Source organism: Oryctolagus cuniculus, chromosome 19, assembly GCF_964237555.1.
Source record: "Oryctolagus cuniculus chromosome 19, mOryCun1.1, whole genome shotgun sequence".
Classification (NCBI taxonomy): Eukaryota; Metazoa; Chordata; class Mammalia; order Lagomorpha; family Leporidae; genus Oryctolagus; species Oryctolagus cuniculus.
Window position 1 is genome coordinate 43,144,782 of NC_091450.1, and position 20,748 is coordinate 43,165,529.

Genomic DNA, 20,748 nt, shown 5'->3' on the forward strand with positions numbered 1-20,748 from the left:
CCCGCCACCACCGTGTCCACCCTGGGGACCACTCTCGCAACCACTCTGCCACCGAGCACCAGCTCTGCGGCCCCGTCCACGGCTGGACCCACAGCGTCCACTCCCACCGCGGGAGCCACCACAAGCCCAGCCCCAGGAACCACTGCGACTCCCGGAGACACCACCACGGCCACCCCTACGCCCACGGCACGCACCACTCCCTCGACCACTCTGGCCCCCAGCAGCACCACCTCGGTGACCCCCTCGACCGCTCCAACCACAGCGTCGACTCCCACCGGGGCGCCCACCACCACCCCTCTCCCCGCCACGCCCACCCCGCAGACCACTCCCTCGACCACCCTGCCACCCAGCACCACCTCCGTCACCATTTCCACCGCTGACACGGCCGCGTCGACCTCCACCGGGCAGCCCAGCACCCCTGGCACCACCACGCCCACGCCAGGCACCACTGCCCCGACCACTCTGGCCCCCAGCACCGCACCGACGACCACGGCCCGTTCCACGGCTCCCACCACAGCGTCCTCTCCCACCACGGAGGTCTCCGCGCCCGCCACCACCGTGTCCACCCTGGGGACCACTCTCGCAACCACTCTGCCACCGAGCACCAGCTCTGCGGCCCCGTCCACGGCTGGACCCACAGCGTCCACTCCCACCGCGGGAGCCACCACAAGCCCAGCCCCAGGAACCACTGCGACTCCCGGAGACACCACCACGGCCACCCCTACGCCCACGGCACGCACCACTCCCTCGACCACTCTGGCCCCCAGCAGCACCACCTCGGTGACCCCCTCGACCGCTCCAACCACAGCGTCGACTCCCACCGGGGCGCCCACCACCACCCCTCTCCCCGCCACGCCCACCCCGCAGACCACTCCCTCGACCACCCTGCCACCCAGCACCACCTCCGTCACCATTTCCACCGCTGACACGGCCGCGTCGACCTCCACCGGGCAGCCCAGCACCCCTGGCACCACCACGCCCACGCCAGGCACCACTGCCCCGACCACTCTGGCCCCCAGCACCGCACCGACGACCACGGCCCGTTCCACGGCTCCCACCACAGCGTCCTCTCCCACCACGGAGGTCTCCGCGCCCGCCACCACCGTGTCCACCCTGGGGACCACTCTCGCAACCACTCTGCCACCGAGCACCAGCTCTGCGGCCCCGTCCACGGCTGGACCCACAGCGTCCACTCCCACCGCGGGAGCCACCACAAGCCCAGCCCCAGGAACCACTGCGACTCCCGGAGACACCACCACGGCCACCCCTACGCCCACGGCACGCACCACTCCCTCGACCACTCTGGCCCCCAGCAGCACCACCTCGGTGACCCCCTCGACCGCTCCAACCACAGCGTCGACTCCCACCGGGGCGCCCACCACCACCCCTCTCCCCGCCACGCCCACCCCGCAGACCACTCCCTCGACCACCCTGCCACCCAGCACCACCTCCGTCACCATTTCCACCGCTGACACGGCCGCGTCGACCTCCACCGGGCAGCCCAGCACCCCTGGCACCACCACGCCCACGCCAGGCACCACTGCCCCGACCACTCTGGCCCCCAGCACCGCACCGACGACCACGGCCCGTTCCACGGCTCCCACCACAGCGTCCTCTCCCACCACGGAGGTCTCCGCGCCCGCCACCACCGTGTCCACCCTGGGGACCACTCTCGCAACCACTCTGCCACCGAGCACCAGCTCTGCGGCCCCGTCCACGGCTGGACCCACAGCGTCCACTCCCACCGCGGGAGCCACCACAAGCCCAGCCCCAGGAACCACTGCGACTCCCGGAGACACCACCACGGCCACCCCTACGCCCACGGCACGCACCACTCCCTCGACCACTCTGGCCCCCAGCAGCACCACCTCGGTGACCCCCTCGACCGCTCCAACCACAGCGTCGACTCCCACCGGGGCGCCCACCACCACCCCTCTCCCCGCCACGCCCACCCCGCAGACCACTCCCTCGACCACCCTGCCACCCAGCACCACCTCCGTCACCATTTCCACCGCTGACACGGCCGCGTCGACCTCCACCGGGCAGCCCAGCACCCCTGGCACCACCACGCCCACGCCAGGCACCACTGCCCCGACCACTCTGGCCCCCAGCACCGCACCGACGACCACGGCCCGTTCCACGGCTCCCACCACAGCGTCCTCTCCCACCACGGAGGTCTCCGCGCCCGCCACCACCGTGTCCACCCTGGGGACCACTCTCGCAACCACTCTGCCACCGAGCACCAGCTCTGCGGCCCCGTCCACGGCTGGACCCACAGCGTCCACTCCCACCGCGGGAGCCACCACAAGCCCAGCCCCAGGAACCACTGCGACTCCCGGAGACACCACCACGGCCACCCCTACGCCCACGGCACGCACCACTCCCTCGACCACTCTGGCCCCCAGCAGCACCACCTCGGTGACCCCCTCGACCGCTCCAACCACAGCGTCGACTCCCACCGGGGCGCCCACCACCACCCCTCTCCCCGCCACGCCCACCCCGCAGACCACTCCCTCGACCACCCTGCCACCCAGCACCACCTCCGTCACCATTTCCACCGCTGACACGGCCGCGTCGACCTCCACCGGGCAGCCCAGCACCCCTGGCACCACCACGCCCACGCCAGGCACCACTGCCCCGACCACTCTGGCCCCCAGCACCGCACCGACGACCACGGCCCGTTCCACGGCTCCCACCACAGCGTCCTCTCCCACCACGGAGGTCTCCGCGCCCGCCACCACCGTGTCCACCCTGGGGACCACTCTCGCAACCACTCTGCCACCGAGCACCAGCTCTGCGGCCCCGTCCACGGCTGGACCCACAGCGTCCACTCCCACCACCGCGGGAGCCACCACAAGCCCAGCCCCAGGAACCACTGCGACTCCCGGAGACACCACCACGGCCACCCCTACGCCCACGGCACGCACCACTCCCTCGACCACTCTGGCCCCCAGCAGCACCACCTCGGTGACCCCCTCGACCGCTCCAACCACAGCGTCGACTCCCACCGGGGCGCCCACCACCACCCCTCTCCCCGCCACGCCCACCCCGCAGACCACTCCCTCGACCACCCTGCCACCCAGCACCACCTCCGTCACCATTTCCACCGCTGACACGGCCGCGTCGACCTCCACCGGGCAGCCCAGCACCCCTGGCACCACCACGCCCACGCCAGGCACCACTGCCCCGACCACTCTGGCCCCCAGCACCGCACCGACGACCACGGCCCGTTCCACGGCTCCCACCACAGCGTCCTCTCCCACCACGGAGGTCTCCGCGCCCGCCACCACCGTGTCCACCCTGGGGACCACTCTCGCAACCACTCTGCCACCGAGCACCAGCTCTGCGGCCCCGTCCACGGCTGGACCCACAGCGTCCACTCCCACCACCGCGGGAGCCACCACAAGCCCAGCCCCAGGAACCACTGCGACTCCCGGAGACACCACCACGGCCACCCCTACGCCCACGGCACGCACCACTCCCTCGACCACTCTGGCCCCCAGCAGCACCACCTCGGTGACCCCCTCGACCGCTCCAACCACAGCGTCGACTCCCACCGGGGCGCCCACCACCACCCCTCTCCCCGCCACGCCCACCCCGCAGACCACTCCCTCGACCACCCTGCCACCCAGCACCACCTCCGTCACCATTTCCACCGCTGACACGGCCGCGTCGACCTCCACCGGGCAGCCCAGCACCCCTGGCACCACCACGCCCACGCCAGGCACCACTGCCCCGACCACTCTGGCCCCCAGCACCGCACCGACGACCACGGCCCGTTCCACGGCTCCCACCACAGCGTCCTCTCCCACCACGGAGGTCTCCGCGCCCGCCACCACCGTGTCCACCCTGGGGACCACTCTCGCAACCACTCTGCCACCGAGCACCAGCTCTGCGGCCCCGTCCACGGCTGGACCCACAGCGTCCACTCCCACCACCGCGGGAGCCACCACAAGCCCAGCCCCAGGAACCACTGCGACTCCCGGAGACACCACCACGGCCACCCCTACGCCCACGGCACGCACCACTCCCTCGACCACTCTGGCCCCCAGCAGCACCACCTCGGTGACCCCCTCGACCGCTCCAACCACAGCGTCGACTCCCACCGGGGCGCCCACCACCACCCCTCTCCCCGCCACGCCCACCCCGCAGACCACTCCCTCGACCACCCTGCCACCCAGCACCACCTCCGTCACCATTTCCACCGCTGACACGGCCGCGTCGACCTCCACCGGGCAGCCCAGCACCCCTGGCACCACCACGCCCACGCCAGGCACCACTGCCCCGACCACTCTGGCCCCCAGCACCGCACCGACGACCACGGCCCGTTCCACGGCTCCCACCACAGCGTCCTCTCCCACCACGGAGGTCTCCGCGCCCGCCACCACCGTGTCCACCCTGGGGACCACTCTCGCAACCACTCTGCCACCGAGCACCAGCTCTGCGGCCCCGTCCACGGCTGGACCCACAGCGTCCACTCCCACCGCGGGAGCCACCACAAGCCCAGCCCCAGGAACCACTGCGACTCCCGGAGACACCACCACGGCCACCCCTACGCCCACGGCACGCACCACTCCCTCGACCACTCTGGCCCCCAGCAGCACCACCTCGGTGACCCCCTCGACCGCTCCAACCACAGCGTCGACTCCCACCGGGGCGCCCACCACCACCCCTCTCCCCGCCACGCCCACCCCGCAGACCACTCCCTCGACCACCCTGCCACCCAGCACCACCTCCGTCACCATTTCCACCGCTGACACGGCCGCGTCGACCTCCACCGGGCAGCCCAGCACCCCTGGCACCACCACGCCCACGCCAGGCACCACTGCCCCGACCACTCTGGCCCCCAGCACCGCACCGACGACCACGGCCCGTTCCACGGCTCCCACCACAGCGTCCTCTCCCACCACGGAGGTCTCCGCGCCCGCCACCACCGTGTCCACCCTGGGGACCACTCTCGCAACCACTCTGCCACCGAGCACCAGCTCTGCGGCCCCGTCCACGGCTGGACCCACAGCGTCCACTCCCACCACCGCGGGAGCCACCACAAGCCCAGCCCCAGGAACCACTGCGACTCCCGGAGACACCACCACGGCCACCCCTACGCCCACGGCACGCACCACTCCCTCGACCACTCTGGCCCCCAGCAGCACCACCTCGGTGACCCCCTCGACCGCTCCAACCACAGCGTCGACTCCCACCGGGGCGCCCACCACCACCCCTCTCCCCGCCACGCCCACCCCGCAGACCACTCCCTCGACCACCCTGCCACCCAGCACCACCTCCGTCACCATTTCCACCGCTGACACGGCCGCGTCGACCTCCACCGGGCAGCCCAGCACCCCTGGCACCACCACGCCCACGCCAGGCACCACTGCCCCGACCACTCTGGCCCCCAGCACCGCACCGACGACCACGGCCCGTTCCACGGCTCCCACCACAGCGTCCTCTCCCACCACGGAGGTCTCCGCGCCCGCCACCACCGTGTCCACCCTGGGGACCACTCTCGCAACCACTCTGCCACCGAGCACCAGCTCTGCGGCCCCGTCCACGGCTGGACCCACAGCGTCCACTCCCACCACCGCGGGAGCCACCACAAGCCCAGCCCCAGGAACCACTGCGACTCCCGGAGACACCACCACGGCCACCCCTACGCCCACGGCACGCACCACTCCCTCGACCACTCTGGCCCCCAGCAGCACCACCTCGGTGACCCCCTCGACCGCTCCAACCACAGCGTCGACTCCCACCGGGGCGCCCACCACCACCCCTCTCCCCGCCACGCCCACCCCGCAGACCACTCCCTCGACCACCCTGCCACCCAGCACCACCTCCGTCACCATTTCCACCGCTGACACGGCCGCGTCGACCTCCACCGGGCAGCCCAGCACCCCTGGCACCACCACGCCCACGCCAGGCACCACTGCCCCGACCACTCTGGCCCCCAGCACCGCACCGACGACCACGGCCCGTTCCACGGCTCCCACCACAGCGTCCTCTCCCACCACGGAGGTCTCCGCGCCCGCCACCACCGTGTCCACCCTGGGGACCACTCTCGCAACCACTCTGCCACCGAGCACCAGCTCTGCGGCCCCGTCCACGGCTGGACCCACAGCGTCCACTCCCACCGCGGGAGCCACCACAAGCCCAGCCCCAGGAACCACTGCGACTCCCGGAGACACCACCACGGCCACCCCTACGCCCACGGCACGCACCACTCCCTCGACCACTCTGGCCCCCAGCAGCACCACCTCGGTGACCCCCTCGACCGCTCCAACCACAGCGTCGACTCCCACCGGGGCGCCCACCACCACCCCTCTCCCCGCCACGCCCACCCCGCAGACCACTCCCTCGACCACCCTGCCACCCAGCACCACCTCCGTCACCATTTCCACCGCTGACACGGCCGCGTCGACCTCCACCGGGCAGCCCAGCACCCCTGGCACCACCACGCCCACGCCAGGCACCACTGCCCCGACCACTCTGGCCCCCAGCACCGCACCGACGACCACGGCCCGTTCCACGGCTCCCACCACAGCGTCCTCTCCCACCACGGAGGTCTCCGCGCCCGCCACCACCGTGTCCACCCTGGGGACCACTCTCGCAACCACTCTGCCACCGAGCACCAGCTCTGCGGCCCCGTCCACGGCTGGACCCACAGCGTCCACTCCCACCACCGCGGGAGCCACCACAAGCCCAGCCCCAGGAACCACTGCGACTCCCGGAGACACCACCACGGCCACCCCTACGCCCACGGCACGCACCACTCCCTCGACCACTCTGGCCCCCAGCAGCACCACCTCGGTGACCCCCTCGACCGCTCCAACCACAGCGTCGACTCCCACCGGGGCGCCCACCACCACCCCTCTCCCCGCCACGCCCACCCCGCAGACCACTCCCTCGACCACCCTGCCACCCAGCACCACCTCCGTCACCATTTCCACCGCTGACACGGCCGCGTCGACCTCCACCGGGCAGCCCAGCACCCCTGGCACCACCACGCCCACGCCAGGCACCACTGCCCTGACCACTCTGGCCCCCAGCACCGCACCGACGACCACGGCCCGTTCCACGGCTCCCACCACAGCGTCCTCTCCCACCACGGAGGTCTCCGCGCCCGCCACCACCGTGTCCACCCTGGGGACCACTCTCGCAACCACTCTGCCACCGAGCACCAGCTCTGCGGCCCCGTCCACGGCTGGACCCACAGCGTCCACTCCCACCACCGCGGGAGCCACCACAAGCCCAGCCCCAGGAACCACTGCGACTCCCGGAGACACCACCACGGCCACCCCTACGCCCACGGCACGCACCACTCCCTCGACCACTCTGGCCCCCAGCAGCACCACCTCGGTGACCCCCTCGACCGCTCCAACCACAGCGTCGACTCCCACCGGGGCGCCCACCACCACCCCTCTCCCCGCCACGCCCACCCCGCAGACCACTCCCTCGACCACCCTGCCACCCAGCACCACCTCCGTCACCATTTCCACCGCTGACACGGCCGCGTCGACCTCCACCGGGCAGCCCAGCACCCCTGGCACCACCACGCCCACGCCAGGCACCACTGCCCCGACCACTCTGGCCCCCAGCACCGCACCGACGACCACGGCCCGTTCCACGGCTCCCACCACAGCGTCCTCTCCCACCACGGAGGTCTCCGCGCCCGCCACCACCGTGTCCACCCTGGGGACCACTCTCGCAACCACTCTGCCACCGAGCACCAGCTCTGCGGCCCCGTCCACGGCTGGACCCACAGCGTCCACTCCCACCGCGGGAGCCACCACAAGCCCAGCCCCAGGAACCACTGCGACTCCCGGAGACACCACCACGGCCACCCCTACGCCCACGGCACGCACCACTCCCTCGACCACTCTGGCCCCCAGCAGCACCACCTCGGTGACCCCCTCGACCGCTCCAACCACAGCGTCGACTCCCACCGGGGCGCCCACCACCACCCCTCTCCCCGCCACGCCCACCCCGCAGACCACTCCCTCGACCACCCTGCCACCCAGCACCACCTCCGTCACCATTTCCACCGCTGACACGGCCGCGTCGACCTCCACCGGGCAGCCCAGCACCCCTGGCACCACCACGCCCACGCCAGGCACCACTGCCCCGACCACTCTGGCCCCCAGCACCGCACCGACGACCACGGCCCGTTCCACGGCTCCCACCACAGCGTCCTCTCCCACCACGGAGGTCTCCGCGCCCGCCACCACCGTGTCCACCCTGGGGACCACTCTCGCAACCACTCTGCCACCGAGCACCAGCTCTGCGGCCCCGTCCACGGCTGGACCCACAGCGTCCACTCCCACCGCGGGAGCCACCACAAGCCCAGCCCCAGGAACCACTGCGACTCCCGGAGACACCACCACGGCCACCCCTACGCCCACGGCACGCACCACTCCCTCGACCACTCTGGCCCCCAGCAGCACCACCTCGGTGACCCCCTCGACCGCTCCAACCACAGCGTCGACTCCCACCGGGGCGCCCACCACCACCCCTCTCCCCGCCACGCCCACCCCGCAGACCACTCCCTCGACCACCCTGCCACCCAGCACCACCTCCGTCACCATTTCCGCCAACCCTGGTCTCAGCTCCACTCCCACTTTTCCCACTACAGGTAAGTTCTCTCTGAGTTCTCCTTTCGGTGTCATGTCTTTCTTCTTCTCACCGCCTTGCTCTGTGGTCTTTTGAAACTCTTTCTGCTGTGTTCAGTTTCTCTCATTTTTCTTCACCTACAGCTCCCTTTGTCCTGTCACACGCTCACCTGCTATGTCTCCTGTCTTGCTGTCCTTGCCCAAGTTCCACTCCTGGCACAAGTGTCGCCTGCCTGTGCCTGTGTGTCTGCCGTCCTCAGTGAGCACCGTGGCTGCCCCCTTTCCTCTGTCCTTCTCTGCGGTTCCCATTCTGGCGTGATGTGCACATTTTGCGTTTCCACAGTGCTGCAGTCAGGTTTTCACTGATTCTGTTCCTACCTGAGTGCTGGGGGTTTTGGGGGCAGGAGAATGGTGCCATAGTCTTCATGTCATCCTTTGCGAGCTCTCTCTGTGCCACTTTTACTATGATGGTTCCAGGCTAGCCCTTAAGCATCCAGTGCAGATCCAAATGCAGCTGCCCTGGCTGCTGTCTGCCTTCAGTGTCCTCTGGCTACCTGGGGCGTTTGTGCTCTGTATCTTTCTCCCTGCTGTGACCTAGCTCTCTTCCTCCGGGTGGAGGTGAGACCTGCCTCCCTCTGCAACTCTGGAACGTGGTGCTACCGGAGCTCAGCTCATACACGCACACAGCATAAATACACTGTGACTCTTCCGAGCAGCAGCCCCAGATTGACAAGGGGAGCCGGCATTTGCAAACGTATTCCAGTTAAAAGACCTGAGCGCACACATGAACAGACATGACCTGTAGCTATGCTTGCAGCTGCCGGCCCTGTGTCTGCCCAGGGCGCTGCCCAAGCAGTGAGTCAGTGGAAGCGAAGGGCAGTTGTTGAGATTCAGCTCCTACCGTCTCTCAGGCTTGGTGCCAGCTCCTGCTCTGGGTCCCACGTCCCCCGGCAGGGGGCTCTGTCCCTGGCTTTCCCACCAGTGGGTCTGTCTCGCTGGGCTCTCTGGCTCTCAGACAAGGGCCTGAGCACCTGCAGGTAGGAGTTCTGGGCCCCGTGTTCCAAGCTGTGGAAGGTGGCCCAAGTGCTGAGGCCCCTGTCATCCACATGAGGGACCCAGATGTGAGTTCTTGCTCCTGGCTCCTGGCTCCGGCCGAGGCCCTGCTGTGACCCAGAGGGAAGATTTCTGTGTCTCTCCCTCTCTCTTCTGTCACTCTGCCTTTAATAAATAATATATCTTTTTTTAAAGTTTATTGAAATGTAACTTAAAGATAAGTTTATTTTAGCGTAAAATAAAATCAAAACCCACGTATACGGGACTGGCTTGTGGCGTGGCAGGTGAAGCCACAGCCTGCAGTGCCAACATCCCATATGGGTGCTGGCTCAAGTCCCAGCTGCTCCTCTTCCAATCCAGCTCTCTGCTGTGCCCTGGGAAAGCAGCAGAGGATGGCCCAAGTCCTTGGACCCCTGCACTCATGTCGGAGTCCTGGAGGAGGCTTCTGGCTCCTGGCTTTGGATTGGCGCAGCTCTGGCCATTGCAGCCAACTGGGGAGTAAACCAGTGGATGGAAGACCTCTCTCTCTCTCTCTCTCTCTGCCTCTCTTTCACTCTCTGTGTAACTCTGACTTTCAAATAAAGAAATAACTCTTAAAAAAACACACATATGAGGGATCTTCAAAAAGTTCATGAAAAATGTGTATTATGAAAAACCTATGCTAGGATTTCAATTTTTTGTGGCAAAATTAACTTATATTTTGACTGCATTTTTCCATGAAATTTAAAAATATATTTAAAATATTTATTTACTTGAAAGGCAGTTACAAGAAGGGGAGAAAGAAAGAGAGAGAGCAAGAGAGATTTTTTTTTTTTTTTGACAGGCAGAGTGGATAGTGAGAGAGACAGAGAGAAAGGTCTTCCTTTGCCGTTGGTTCACTCTCCAATGGCCGCCGTGGCCGGCGCGCTGCAGCCGGCGCACCGCGCTGATCCGATGGCAGGAGCCAGGTGCTTCTCCTGGTCTCCCATGGGGTGCAGGGCCCAAGGACTTGGGCCATCCTCCACTGCACTCCCTGGCCACAGCAGAGAGCTGGCCTGGAAGAGGAGCAACTGGGACAGAATCTGGTGCCCCGACCGGGATTAGAACCCGGTGTGCTGGCGCTGCAAGGCAGAGGATTAGCTTATTGAGCCACGGTGCCGACTGAAAGAGAGATCTTCCATTGGCTGGTTTACTCCCCAAATGGCCATAGTGGCTGGGGCTGGGCCTGTCCAAAGCCAGGAGCCAGAAGCTTCTTCCAGGTCTCCCACGTGGGTGCAGGGGTCCAAGGGTTTGGACCATCTTCCACTGCCTTCCCAGGCACATTAGCAGGAAGTTGGATCAGAAGTGGAGCAGCCGGGCCTCAAACTGGCACCCACATGGGATGCCAGGATTGCAAATGGCAGCTTTTACCTGCTGAGCCACAACGCTGGTCCCTCCGTGAGTGTTTCTGAAATAGCTTTGTACCTACTTGCTGTGCCTGTGCAGACAAATCACAGCCTGAATACCCGTCTGCCACTTTCACGAAAAGCCGAGAGCGCAGAGCTTTTCCATATCCTGGGTTGCTTGGCAGTATTGGAGAGCTGTCGATAATCACTTCCCCTCCTCTGTTTAAGCCAAGTCTGTTCTCTGGCCTTAAACTCCAAGTTCCAGGGAGTAGAAAGGAAGCAATTTCTGAAGCAGGGCCGAGGGGTAGTGACCCTGTCTGTGCCCAGGCCTAGCCGGGCCTCCCTAGCCTCATTTTCTCCCGCATGGCCTCTCAGTCTCTGTCTCCTCTCATCCCATGTGTTTGGGGGCTGACCGTGCTGGGCTCCAAGACCTGGCCCAGGCTGCATCTGTGTGGACACACCCCCCTCTTTGTCTTCTGTCTGTAAAAGTGGGATGACAGTCCCTGTCACACACACACACACACACACACACACACCGTCTGACCTCAGGGTCCAGTCAGACGGCGTCCACGCCAGCACTTTGCGAGCTGTGGAATGCTGGGCGTGTGCGCATGCCTGAGCAAGCCCTCATCCCTTCCAGTGATCTGCGAGAACGGAGGGTCATGGAACAACGGCACCTGCATTTGCCCAAATGGCTTTGAAGGAGACAGATGCCAGTTCCTGGTGGATGAACAGTTGTGTTACAACGGGGGCTTCTGGGACGGGATCAAATGCCAGTGCCATCTACCCTTCTACGGGCCGCGCTGTCAGGAGGTGGTTGACAGCCTTGATCTAGGTGAGTGGGCCCAAAGTCCTCCCCAACCCTGGCCCAGTGCCTGTAGGAATACGGCCTCCTCGGGGTCACACTGAACGCAAGTCCAAACACTCCAAGATGAACAGGGCGAGATACACCCTGGGAGGACATACCAACGCAACATGGAGTGATTTTTCACCATCAAATACACTTACCATAAATGAGCACAGATGGCCCCCGACGTAAGATGGTTCCGCTTTAGGTTTTTCCACTTTGCAGTGGTGGGAAAGGGGGGGTGTGCAGTGTAGTCTTGGCCCTCTGTGGCCACGCTGGCCGGCCATGGCGAGCACAGCTCCCGGTCGGCTCCACGGTCACCGCTGTGTGGCTGAGCTGGGGAGTTGGAGTTGGGTAGGTTAGGTGGACTCGTCGCATTTCCGACTTAACGATGGTGTCAGCCTATGATGGGCATTTCTGGGCCTGACCTTGCTGGCGGTGGAGGATGGACGAGGAGGCAAGGCCTGTGTGTGTGGTGGGGGAGGTGTCCGAGGGAAAACAGGGGCCCTGCCTGAAAGTCCACCAGGATGGGTCTCCGGGTGCGGGCGTCCTTGGTGGCGGGGAGCTCCATCAGCAGCGCCGCCGTCTCTGCCGCCCTCAGAGCCACCACAGATGGTGTCTGCGGTAGTGGAGCTGTCTGTGACGGTGACCAGTGAGGAGTACAGCGAGCAACTCCAAAACCAATCTTCGGAGGAATTCAAGAACTTCAACGAGACCTTCACCAAGCAGGTAAGCCCGGGCAATCGGGCCCCGCAGTCGCTCAGCTCAGCAGCGGCTAGGGAAGCTGCCTGGGGCGCTCTCCCGCCAGGCGGGTGCCCTGCCTCTCAGCTCCAGGGGAAGGTTAAGGTTAAGGTTAAGGTTAAGGTTAAGGTTAAGGTTAGGGTTAGGGTTAGGGTTAGGGTTAGGGTCAGGGTCAGGGTTAGGGTTAGGGTCAGGGAGGCTTCCAGGGGGCACCCGGGCGGGATGCTGTCCGGGAAGGGACCCCTGCATGGGCTCAGCACCCCCGGGGGTGCATGTGGGCAGCTGCTGCAGACAGGACGCCCCATTCTTTCCCCCACCCTACTCGACCCCCGACCCCCACAGCCCCGACGTGGGGCCTCTGGGACGACTTGGTGGCCCTTGCCTTTCAGATGGCGCTGATTTATTCTGGAATCCCCGAGTACTACGGGGTCAACATCACCAGGCTGTCGTGAGTACCGGGGGCTGGAAGGGAGGGGGAGGGGCGTGAGCGCCACACCGCTGCGGTGGCCCACGGCTGCGGGCCCTCTCCAGGGCACTGCCCACTGCCAACGAGCCTTTGCTATCGGTGGTCTTTCTGAGAGACACGGGTGTAGGCGTGGGCGTTCCGTGGCCTCTTCGTGGCCGGAGCCCGCAGCACTGCATGCACTACAGTGGCCACCGGGACCGTGGCCACCGTCTGTGTTGGGGGCCCCAGCCCCCCCCCAACTTCCCAGGCTGAGGCAGTCACTGTTCTAAGTTCCCCTCAGCTCCCTTTAAACCTCCGCACCCGCGAGAGGGTGCCCGCTCGTCTTTGTGGCCGAGTAACATTCCCACGCATATCTCACTCGTCCGCCCGTCCGGCCGCGGATGGCCACTCCCGCCCACGTGTCGAGACAGTTCTTCCCTCACAGCTCCCGAGCCCGGAATAAAGCCAACATGGCAGCCCAGCGCGTTTCTCCCGAGGCCTCCCCACCGCGCTCAGGGCCCTTCCGGTGTCTTCGCGTGGTCTCCGTCCCGCGTGGTCTCTGTGTGTGTGTGTGTGTGTGCGTGTGTGGATTCCCACCAGAGGGGGCGCTCGCCTCACCCTTTGAATTCCGCGGCGGGAGGCACTGGGATCCCAACAGCGACCCCTAGAGCCCGGGAGGACAGTGCTCATTGCTGGGAACTTGCTGGTGGCGCGGACAGCCCTGCCTGGGTCCCCGAGCCGTGCAGAGCCCACAGCGGGCAGGGCAGGCGGGGAGGGGCCCGTGGCACGCCGCCCACGGCCGTCTCCCCTCCGTCCTCAGGCCTGGCAGCGTGGTGGTGGAGCATGACGTCATCCTGAGGACCACCTACACGCCGCAGTATCAGGAGGTGTTCGGGCAGGCCACGGAGACCGTGGAGGAGATCATCATGAACGTGACGGCCAAGCAGATCAGCACGAACAACTCCTGCCCCGGTAACTCCCGCTGCACCAGGTCCCGGGGTCGGCGAGGGAGGGAGGGAAGAGGAGGGAGGAGCCCGGCCCGGGGGCCAGCTGCAGGCCTGGGCGGGGAAGTGGGGACCACTGCGCTTGTTGCTTTCAAAAGGCGATGGGGGCGTGGCGGGGCAGGGCAGGGGCGGGGCGTGGCGGGGCGGGGGCGTGGCTGGCAGGGAGTGGCGAGGCAGGGCGGGGCGTGGGCAGGGTGGGCGTGGCACTGCGAGGTCGTGGAGGCGAAGGGCACTTCAGGGCTGTGAAGAGGGGGCTGGGGGCACGCTGCTCCCCCCGTCACTCCCATCCTGGTCCCGCGAGGGTACGCTTGGGCTTGCTCTAAGGAGGCTTCCTGTGTCTTCTTCCCCAGCCTTGCTGTGTTTCAACACGACGGCCACCATGGTGCAAAATGTCACCATCGACTACGACCCCGAAGGTGGGTGGCGCTGCGGGGCGGGGACGTGGAGTGGGGAGCAGGTCTGGGGCGAGGCTGGGGAGGGGCCGGGTAGGACCCTAGACCCTGGCTCACGGCCGCCACCCCCGTGCCCCGCAGAGGAGTGCCGACAGAAGGCAGGGCCGGTGTACAGTCCCTACTTCACGGTGGAGTACAAGGACCAGACGCCCTACTGCGTGTCGCCCTGCATGTCAGACTTCAACGTCTCCATGAACTGCAACATGGGCAAGTGCCGGCTGGAGACCACCGGCCCCCGGTGCTTGTGAGTGTCCCATACCCCGGCCCCCGGGACCCCCGCCCAAGACACCGAGGGCACAGGGCTGGGTCTCCGTGTCTCCTGACTGTGGCCAGCCACAGAGGAACAGGATGGGGGCTGGGAGGACCTGCGTAGGCCCGGGGTGGCTCCGTGCCTTGTCTGTGCTGAGCAGAGAGAGGCTGAGCAGAGAGGCCTGAGGAGTCAACCCAGAAGGGCTTCCCGGAGGAGGAGTATCAGGATGGGGAGGGGGCAGCTTTGAGAGGAAGAAGAGCTTCGAGGAGGGGACATGAGCTCTGGGCTGGGTTCCGGGCTGGATTTCCTGCAGGAGAGGAAGACTGGGCATGAGAGTAGCCCAGGGGGAGGAGGAAGGGTGGCCCTGGGGTCCTTGTCCCCTGGGGAGGCATAGGCTCTGGGCTGCTCCTAGAGGCAGCAGGGGCCTCCAGCTGGGGGTGGGGCCCACGGTCAGGGGACATGGGCACTGTCCTCGCTGGCTCTGCACCCTGGCCATCTCCCCTTCTTCCCTGGGGTCGGGGCCGGCTCTGCAGCCACGGCTGTCCCTGACTGTCCCCTGTCCCCCGTCAGCTGCCTGATTACAGACACTCACTGGTACAGCGGAGAGACCTGCCAGTGGGCCACCTCCAAGAGCCTGGTGTACGGGCTGCTGGGGGCGGCGGGTGGCTTGCTGCTGATCATCATCATGGCTCTGTTGGTGTTCTCGCTGCGCTCCAGGAGGAAGGCGAGGAGGTGAGTGGCTGCGGCCCTGGCCCCTTCCTCCTCCTCGCCCCACCTGCCCGCCCATGGTTGCTCCACCCTGGGGGTGGGCAGTGGACATGGCTCCTCCCTGGCTCCTGGTCACCAGGGGTCTCCCTGGGGCTTCTTCAACAGGAAACAGTCCATAGAGCCTCAGCTGTACCAATGGCATGAAGAGGTTGGACAGGAGCCAGGGACCTTCCGAAACGTCACCTTCGACCTCCACGAAGGTATCGGACTCCTCCCGGGATTTGGAATGACCTAAAGGGTGGACACAGGCGGAGCAGGCGCAAGGGGAGGAGACTAGGGCTTAAAGTGGTGCCTCTCTCAGCTGCGGAATATTTGGCTCCACGTTTGAGCCCCCATGCCCACCGCCCGGCTCCTGCAGGACCCTGGGTGGGTGGGGGGGTGTATCAACATGGGTGCAGGGAGTATGTGAGACCACCTGGGGAGGCCCAGCCTCGCTGATGACACGGCTTTCTCGTGAACCAAAGACAAGAAGGACAAACTCTAAGGACAACACCTGCTGTTCTCTGGGTAGTGAGGATCATGGCAGGCAGGTAAACAGTAAGGCAGAAAGAATTACCAGAACCCTGGGGAAAACGGCTTATCCTGTCAGACCCGAGTCCACGTCAGGAAAGCCAAAGCTGACAAAACTGCGAGGAAAACGGACAACCCCTCCGACGTGGGGGGAGCGTCCCGAATCACTCAGTAATTGACTGGCCAAGCGGGCTGCCAATCATCAAGGATGCACAACTTTTGTACAAGACAGTGTAGCACGAATGCCTGCTTCAGTGACTCGGGAACACGCATGCATTAAAAAGCACATGGAAAAAGCGAAAGAATGGGCCACACTCAAGGCCATTACCAAGTTTCCATGAATTTCCAAACAGTTCTTTGAATCAGGCTCCATCATCTAACTGCATTGCAAAGGAGGCTAGAAACCCGTGACAAAAATATTTCTGGGAGACAAAGGCAAAAATCCCATGTCTTTGGGAAAAAATTTTTTCTTGAAGCTTCTAAATAACCCATAGACCAAATAAGAACTCATAAGGGAAGACAGAAAGTGCTTGGATCCGGGTGATAAGGAAAGCGTGTACTTGGTTTCAAAGCTTCCGGGGTGCAGCTACACACCCATTCAGAAGGAAATTCATAGCCTTAAAATGCTCATGTTAGAGAGCTGCAGGGGGCAGGGGAGTCGGGCATACTGTCACATTTTTGGAGCTTTTCTATTTCCTGGGGGTGGGGACGGATGCCCTCAGCCCCCTCCCCTACCCCAGGTGAGCTGAGCGGGAGAGATGATGGCCCATCTTCCTAACCGCCTGCTCCCCCGGGGCTTCCTCCTCCAGGGCAAGACAGCTCCGTCTACGTGAACTCCATCTACAGTAACTTTGAGCCCGCCCTGAGCAACATTGATCCCGAAACAAGGGTAAGAGGGGCCTGGAGAAGGTGCTCCCCCCCAACTCCCCCTCCTATACTCTAGGAGCTTTAGGAAAGCAAGACCCTGTTTTTGGGTGGTGGGTCCAGGCTGTTGTCCCAGCCTACACTGACCGGCTGAGGAGGGAGAACAAGTAGAGCCCCTGAGGCTCCAGGCTCTGGGCTCCTCCTCCACGCTGTGCCCTGGATGGCCAGCTAATTCGGCTGTTTTCATTTGGAAAACACACGAAAGTCAGAAATAATGAGATGTGGACACAACGAATTTTATTCTCTGCCTTTTATTATTTTTTTTTTCCTGTCCTTGGGTCTTTAAATCTAGAGCTGGCTCTTAGCTTTTTAAAATTTTTTTTTAACATGTCTGGGATGATTGTTTGCAGGAATGTCCCGTGCTCCGGCTGTCTGGTTTTCTCTGGTGATTTCCTCCTGGGGTCATTCACCCCTCAGCCTTCTGTAATTCCTATAAAGGAGGTTGGGGCTGTAGCTTTCCTTAGGGTCAGCTGAAACATTTTTATTATGTTACAGATGTAGGTAATGTGTTCAGTGCAAGGGTGGGAAGCATTTTTTCCGCCAAGGGTATTTATAACATCATTCCTGAGCCACACAATATTATCCACTTAAACATTAGCCCGCTGTAGGTTTATTGGATTTTAAGTCCCACCTGCAGCTGCCTTGGCAGGGCCAGGCCACATGATCTCACAGTCCTGGTGCAGCCCTGGGGCTGGACATTCCCGGCCTCGAGACACCTGCTCAGGTTTTCCGTCTATGAGGGAGGCCAAGGTTCTTGGGCAGGGGCCCCAGTACCTGGGCCGGCCTCCACTGCCTTCCCACATCAGCAGGGAGCTGGATGGGAAGTGGAGCAGCTGGGACTCGAACCGCTGCCCACACGGGTCACAGGCGGCTGCTTAACCCGCCGGCCCCCCACCGAGCTTCTTAATGCCCTGCCCTCACCTGCGTCCCTCTCTCTCTCTCTCTCTCTCCAGATCCGAATTCAGAGGCCCCAGGTGATCAAGACGTCTCTCTGAGTGGAAGGTGGCTCTGCAGGGAGTCTGGGAGTGAGAAGTCCCCAGAGGGGCGAAGCCTGGCGGAACAGCTCCCCGCCCGAGAGCGCCCCACGACGGACGGACGGACGCAGCCCAAGGAAGAGGAAGCAGAGGCAGCAGCCCGCACGCGGAAACCGCGGGACGCCTGCTGCGGCCGGTGAAGCCGGGCCGGGCCTCCCCGCCGGCGCCGGCAGAGGCTCCCCGCGCGCCTGCGCCGTCAGCACCAGGGACAGCGCGCCCTGCCCCGAGCACCCCCGCTTGGAGGACGTGTGTTTAAACACATAGCCTTTATCTCTAGGTTTTTAAGGTCACGACTGTTTTATTTAAAGTTCCTGTTTGTACGGGTTCTGATGTTTGTGTATAAATATGATAGCATTGTAAATAGGATGATACATACGAGATCTGCCTCCCGCGTCTTCCTGTGCCTCCTGGGTGACATGGGGTGGGGGAGACATCGTGCCGCCCACCACTGGGGTTCAGCCTTGCCCTCTGCCCTGTAAGGCCTAGCTTGTTTCTGAAGTCCCTCCCGTCGCTGTCATTTTTAACATTCTCACGATGTTGTACGATGAATCCGGGCCAAACAGCTGGGGGGGGGGGGGTGTCTCTGCCTCCAGCCACCCCGCTCACCGCTTGGCCCGAGCAGAGCCTGGATTCTGCTGCCCCCTCGTGGACGCTCTGAGCATCTGCAGGCGCCCTTCTCTGCCATTGCCTCCCCGGACCTCCCCAGGAGGTAGCCTTAGCCTGTAATTGGTTCATTCTCACTGTTGGCCATCAGAATCCTCAGCCCCCTAAAACTGGGCTGAATTCACATGTCTTCACTTTCGGGGCTGCCTCCTGCCTCACACAGGCCCAGGGGACCCTTGGTAGGTGTCCATTTCCCATCTGGGGCCCTGTCATCCAGCCCTTGGCCATTTTCTCCCTCGTGGAGCCTGGGAAAACAGCTTCTCTCTGCGTCTCCATCCTAGGAGCCCAGTGAGCGCTAAGCGTGTGGCCAGCATCGCTCCCCGCCCGTCTGCACACGAGGGCGGCTGAGGCAAAGAGGAAAGGCTGGGGTGGCTTCTGGGGCCGGGGAGAGGATGTTCTTTCTTCCTTTCGAAAGATTTATTTATTTGAAAGGCAGAGCTACAGAGAGAGGTACAGATGCACGGTCGGATGCAGACACCAAGGCACGTGGAGGGGAGCCGTGGGGGCTCTAACAGCCCGCAGCAGCTCGGGCACGGCGCCTCGGCGCTCCTTGGCCAGCTACAGCATCCTCCTTGGCATGCAGACCCGCTCCTGCCCCTGGCTTCTGCCCACAGCCGGACCTGCAGGTCTGCGCACGGGCACCACCTCGGCCCAGCCCCTGATGCCCGCGGGCCTCACAGCGCTCTCCCTAGGGCCCGCCCTCCTGCCAATCACACCAGCAGTTCCTGTGCCCTTGCTCAAAGCATTGCCACCGCCTACCCCCCCCCCCATCTTATCCAAGCAAAACCCACACTGCTGGGCTTGTGTGAAGATCCCTAGAGTCAGGACTCGCACCCAGCCCTGGCTCCATCTCCCCCTCCATCCCATGCCCCTGCCACAGGTGCAGCCTGACTGGCAGCTTCCTCTTCCTCCCTAGACCCTGGGTCTCCTATAACTCCAATTCCACTTCCTCCAGGAAGCCCTCCCTGATGTGACCCTTCTGTGTCTCCGTGACACTGTGCGTCCTTCCCCCGGCCGGCTCACCGTGCCATGCACAGCACAGCAGCTGTCATCGGTGCCTGCAAGGCTTAATCGAATCAGAACTCCTCTCCCCATCTCCTCTCTTCCCATCTGAGCCCTTCCCTTGCTGCAAACGGTCAAGATGAAAGGCACGGTCAGATGAGCTCCTTTGAGAATAAAACCAGCAGCCTGGCCTTTCTCCTTCTTCTCTGGGGTCACTCAGGTCACCTGCCGAGAACAGCAGAGACCCCAAGGGTGGGGCAAGCATGGGGGGGAGACAGACCCCCTCCAAAATAAAACCCCCAGGCTAATGTGCCTGCCCACCCCCTAAATGTGCAGAGCAAGAGAAATCGCTGGGGGGGGGGGTGAGACCTCTGCCAGCTGCGCCAGGCCCCCGGGGTGGGCACTGATTCCGCTATGATGATACAGCAGGTGGGGGCTGGGGCGGGGTTGGCGGCACCTCCCTCAGCCGGGCTCCCTGATGGAGGCAGGACTCACAGGGGAGCCAGGCAGCTGAGGAAATTTACTGCATGTTGGAGCCAAGGAAAGTGGAATTGAACTTGGGCGATAATCAGCCTGATTAGCTCTGTGCCTCCTGGAGGGAGACAAGGGCAGGAGGCAGAGCCGGGGAGGAGGGGGTGAGGGCAGCCGGCGTCAAGGTGGAAGCCCGGGAGCTGGGGTTTGCCAAGGTCAAGAGCGGCTGGTTGTCAGAGGGAGGGTAGGGGAGTGGCAGGGGGAGCCAGGGTTGCCACGCCGGTGCTGGCCAGCAGAAAGGCCCAAGGTCAGCTGCCAGCAGCCCCCTTGAAGACACTCGGCTTTAGCCGGTGAGGCTTGGTGCGCGGCTGAGACCAGCAGTCTGCGCTCGGTGTGGGGGCCGCCAGCTCCCTGAAGGAGCACCTGCAGCGCCAGCATGCAAGGTGCACCTGCTGCCTGCCGTCTCTGTCTGGGACCCCACGTCTGGCTCTCTGTTAATGTCCAGTGAGGACTGAGCGACGGTCCACCGATGGCCAAGCCCCGGATTTCCAGTACTGTCCGCACTGCAGTGACAGCTCGCGTCAGTCCGATGTCCCCTGTCGGAACAAAGTCCCCGC

The 20,748-nt window shown here is 64.4% G+C and overlaps 1 protein-coding gene across 1 annotated transcript; it reads left to right on the top strand.

Annotated features, from left to right (window-relative positions):
- The first annotated feature begins 11,614 nt into the window (after window positions 1-11,614).
- MUC17 (mucin 17, cell surface associated) lies at window positions 11,615-18,113 on the top strand. Its single transcript, XM_051838005.2, has 10 exons — window positions 11,615-11,855; window positions 12,469-12,596; window positions 12,998-13,056; window positions 13,874-14,025; window positions 14,408-14,473; window positions 14,591-14,753; window positions 15,330-15,491; window positions 15,633-15,727; window positions 16,853-16,926; window positions 17,915-18,113. Exons 1-10 carry the CDS (start codon window positions 11,615-11,617, stop codon window positions 17,954-17,956), a joined length of 1,182 nt encoding a protein of 393 aa, XP_051693965.2. The 3' UTR covers window positions 17,957-18,113.
- The last annotated feature ends 2,635 nt before the right edge of the window (window positions 18,114-20,748 follow it).

Bases quoted from the DNA above. Each gene is read 5' to 3' on its own strand.
- MUC17 (XM_051838005.2), top strand. From the start codon at position 11,615: ATGCTGGGCGTGTGCGCATGCCTGAGCAAGCCCTCATCCCTTCCAGTG. The intron at 12,597-12,997 runs GTAAGCCCGGGC...CTTGCCTTTCAG, and splicing joins ACGAGACCTTCACCAAGCAG to ATGGCGCTGATTTATTCTGG. The intron at 14,754-15,329 runs GTGAGTGTCCCA...GTCCCCCGTCAG, and splicing joins ACCACCGGCCCCCGGTGCTT to CTGCCTGATTACAGACACTC.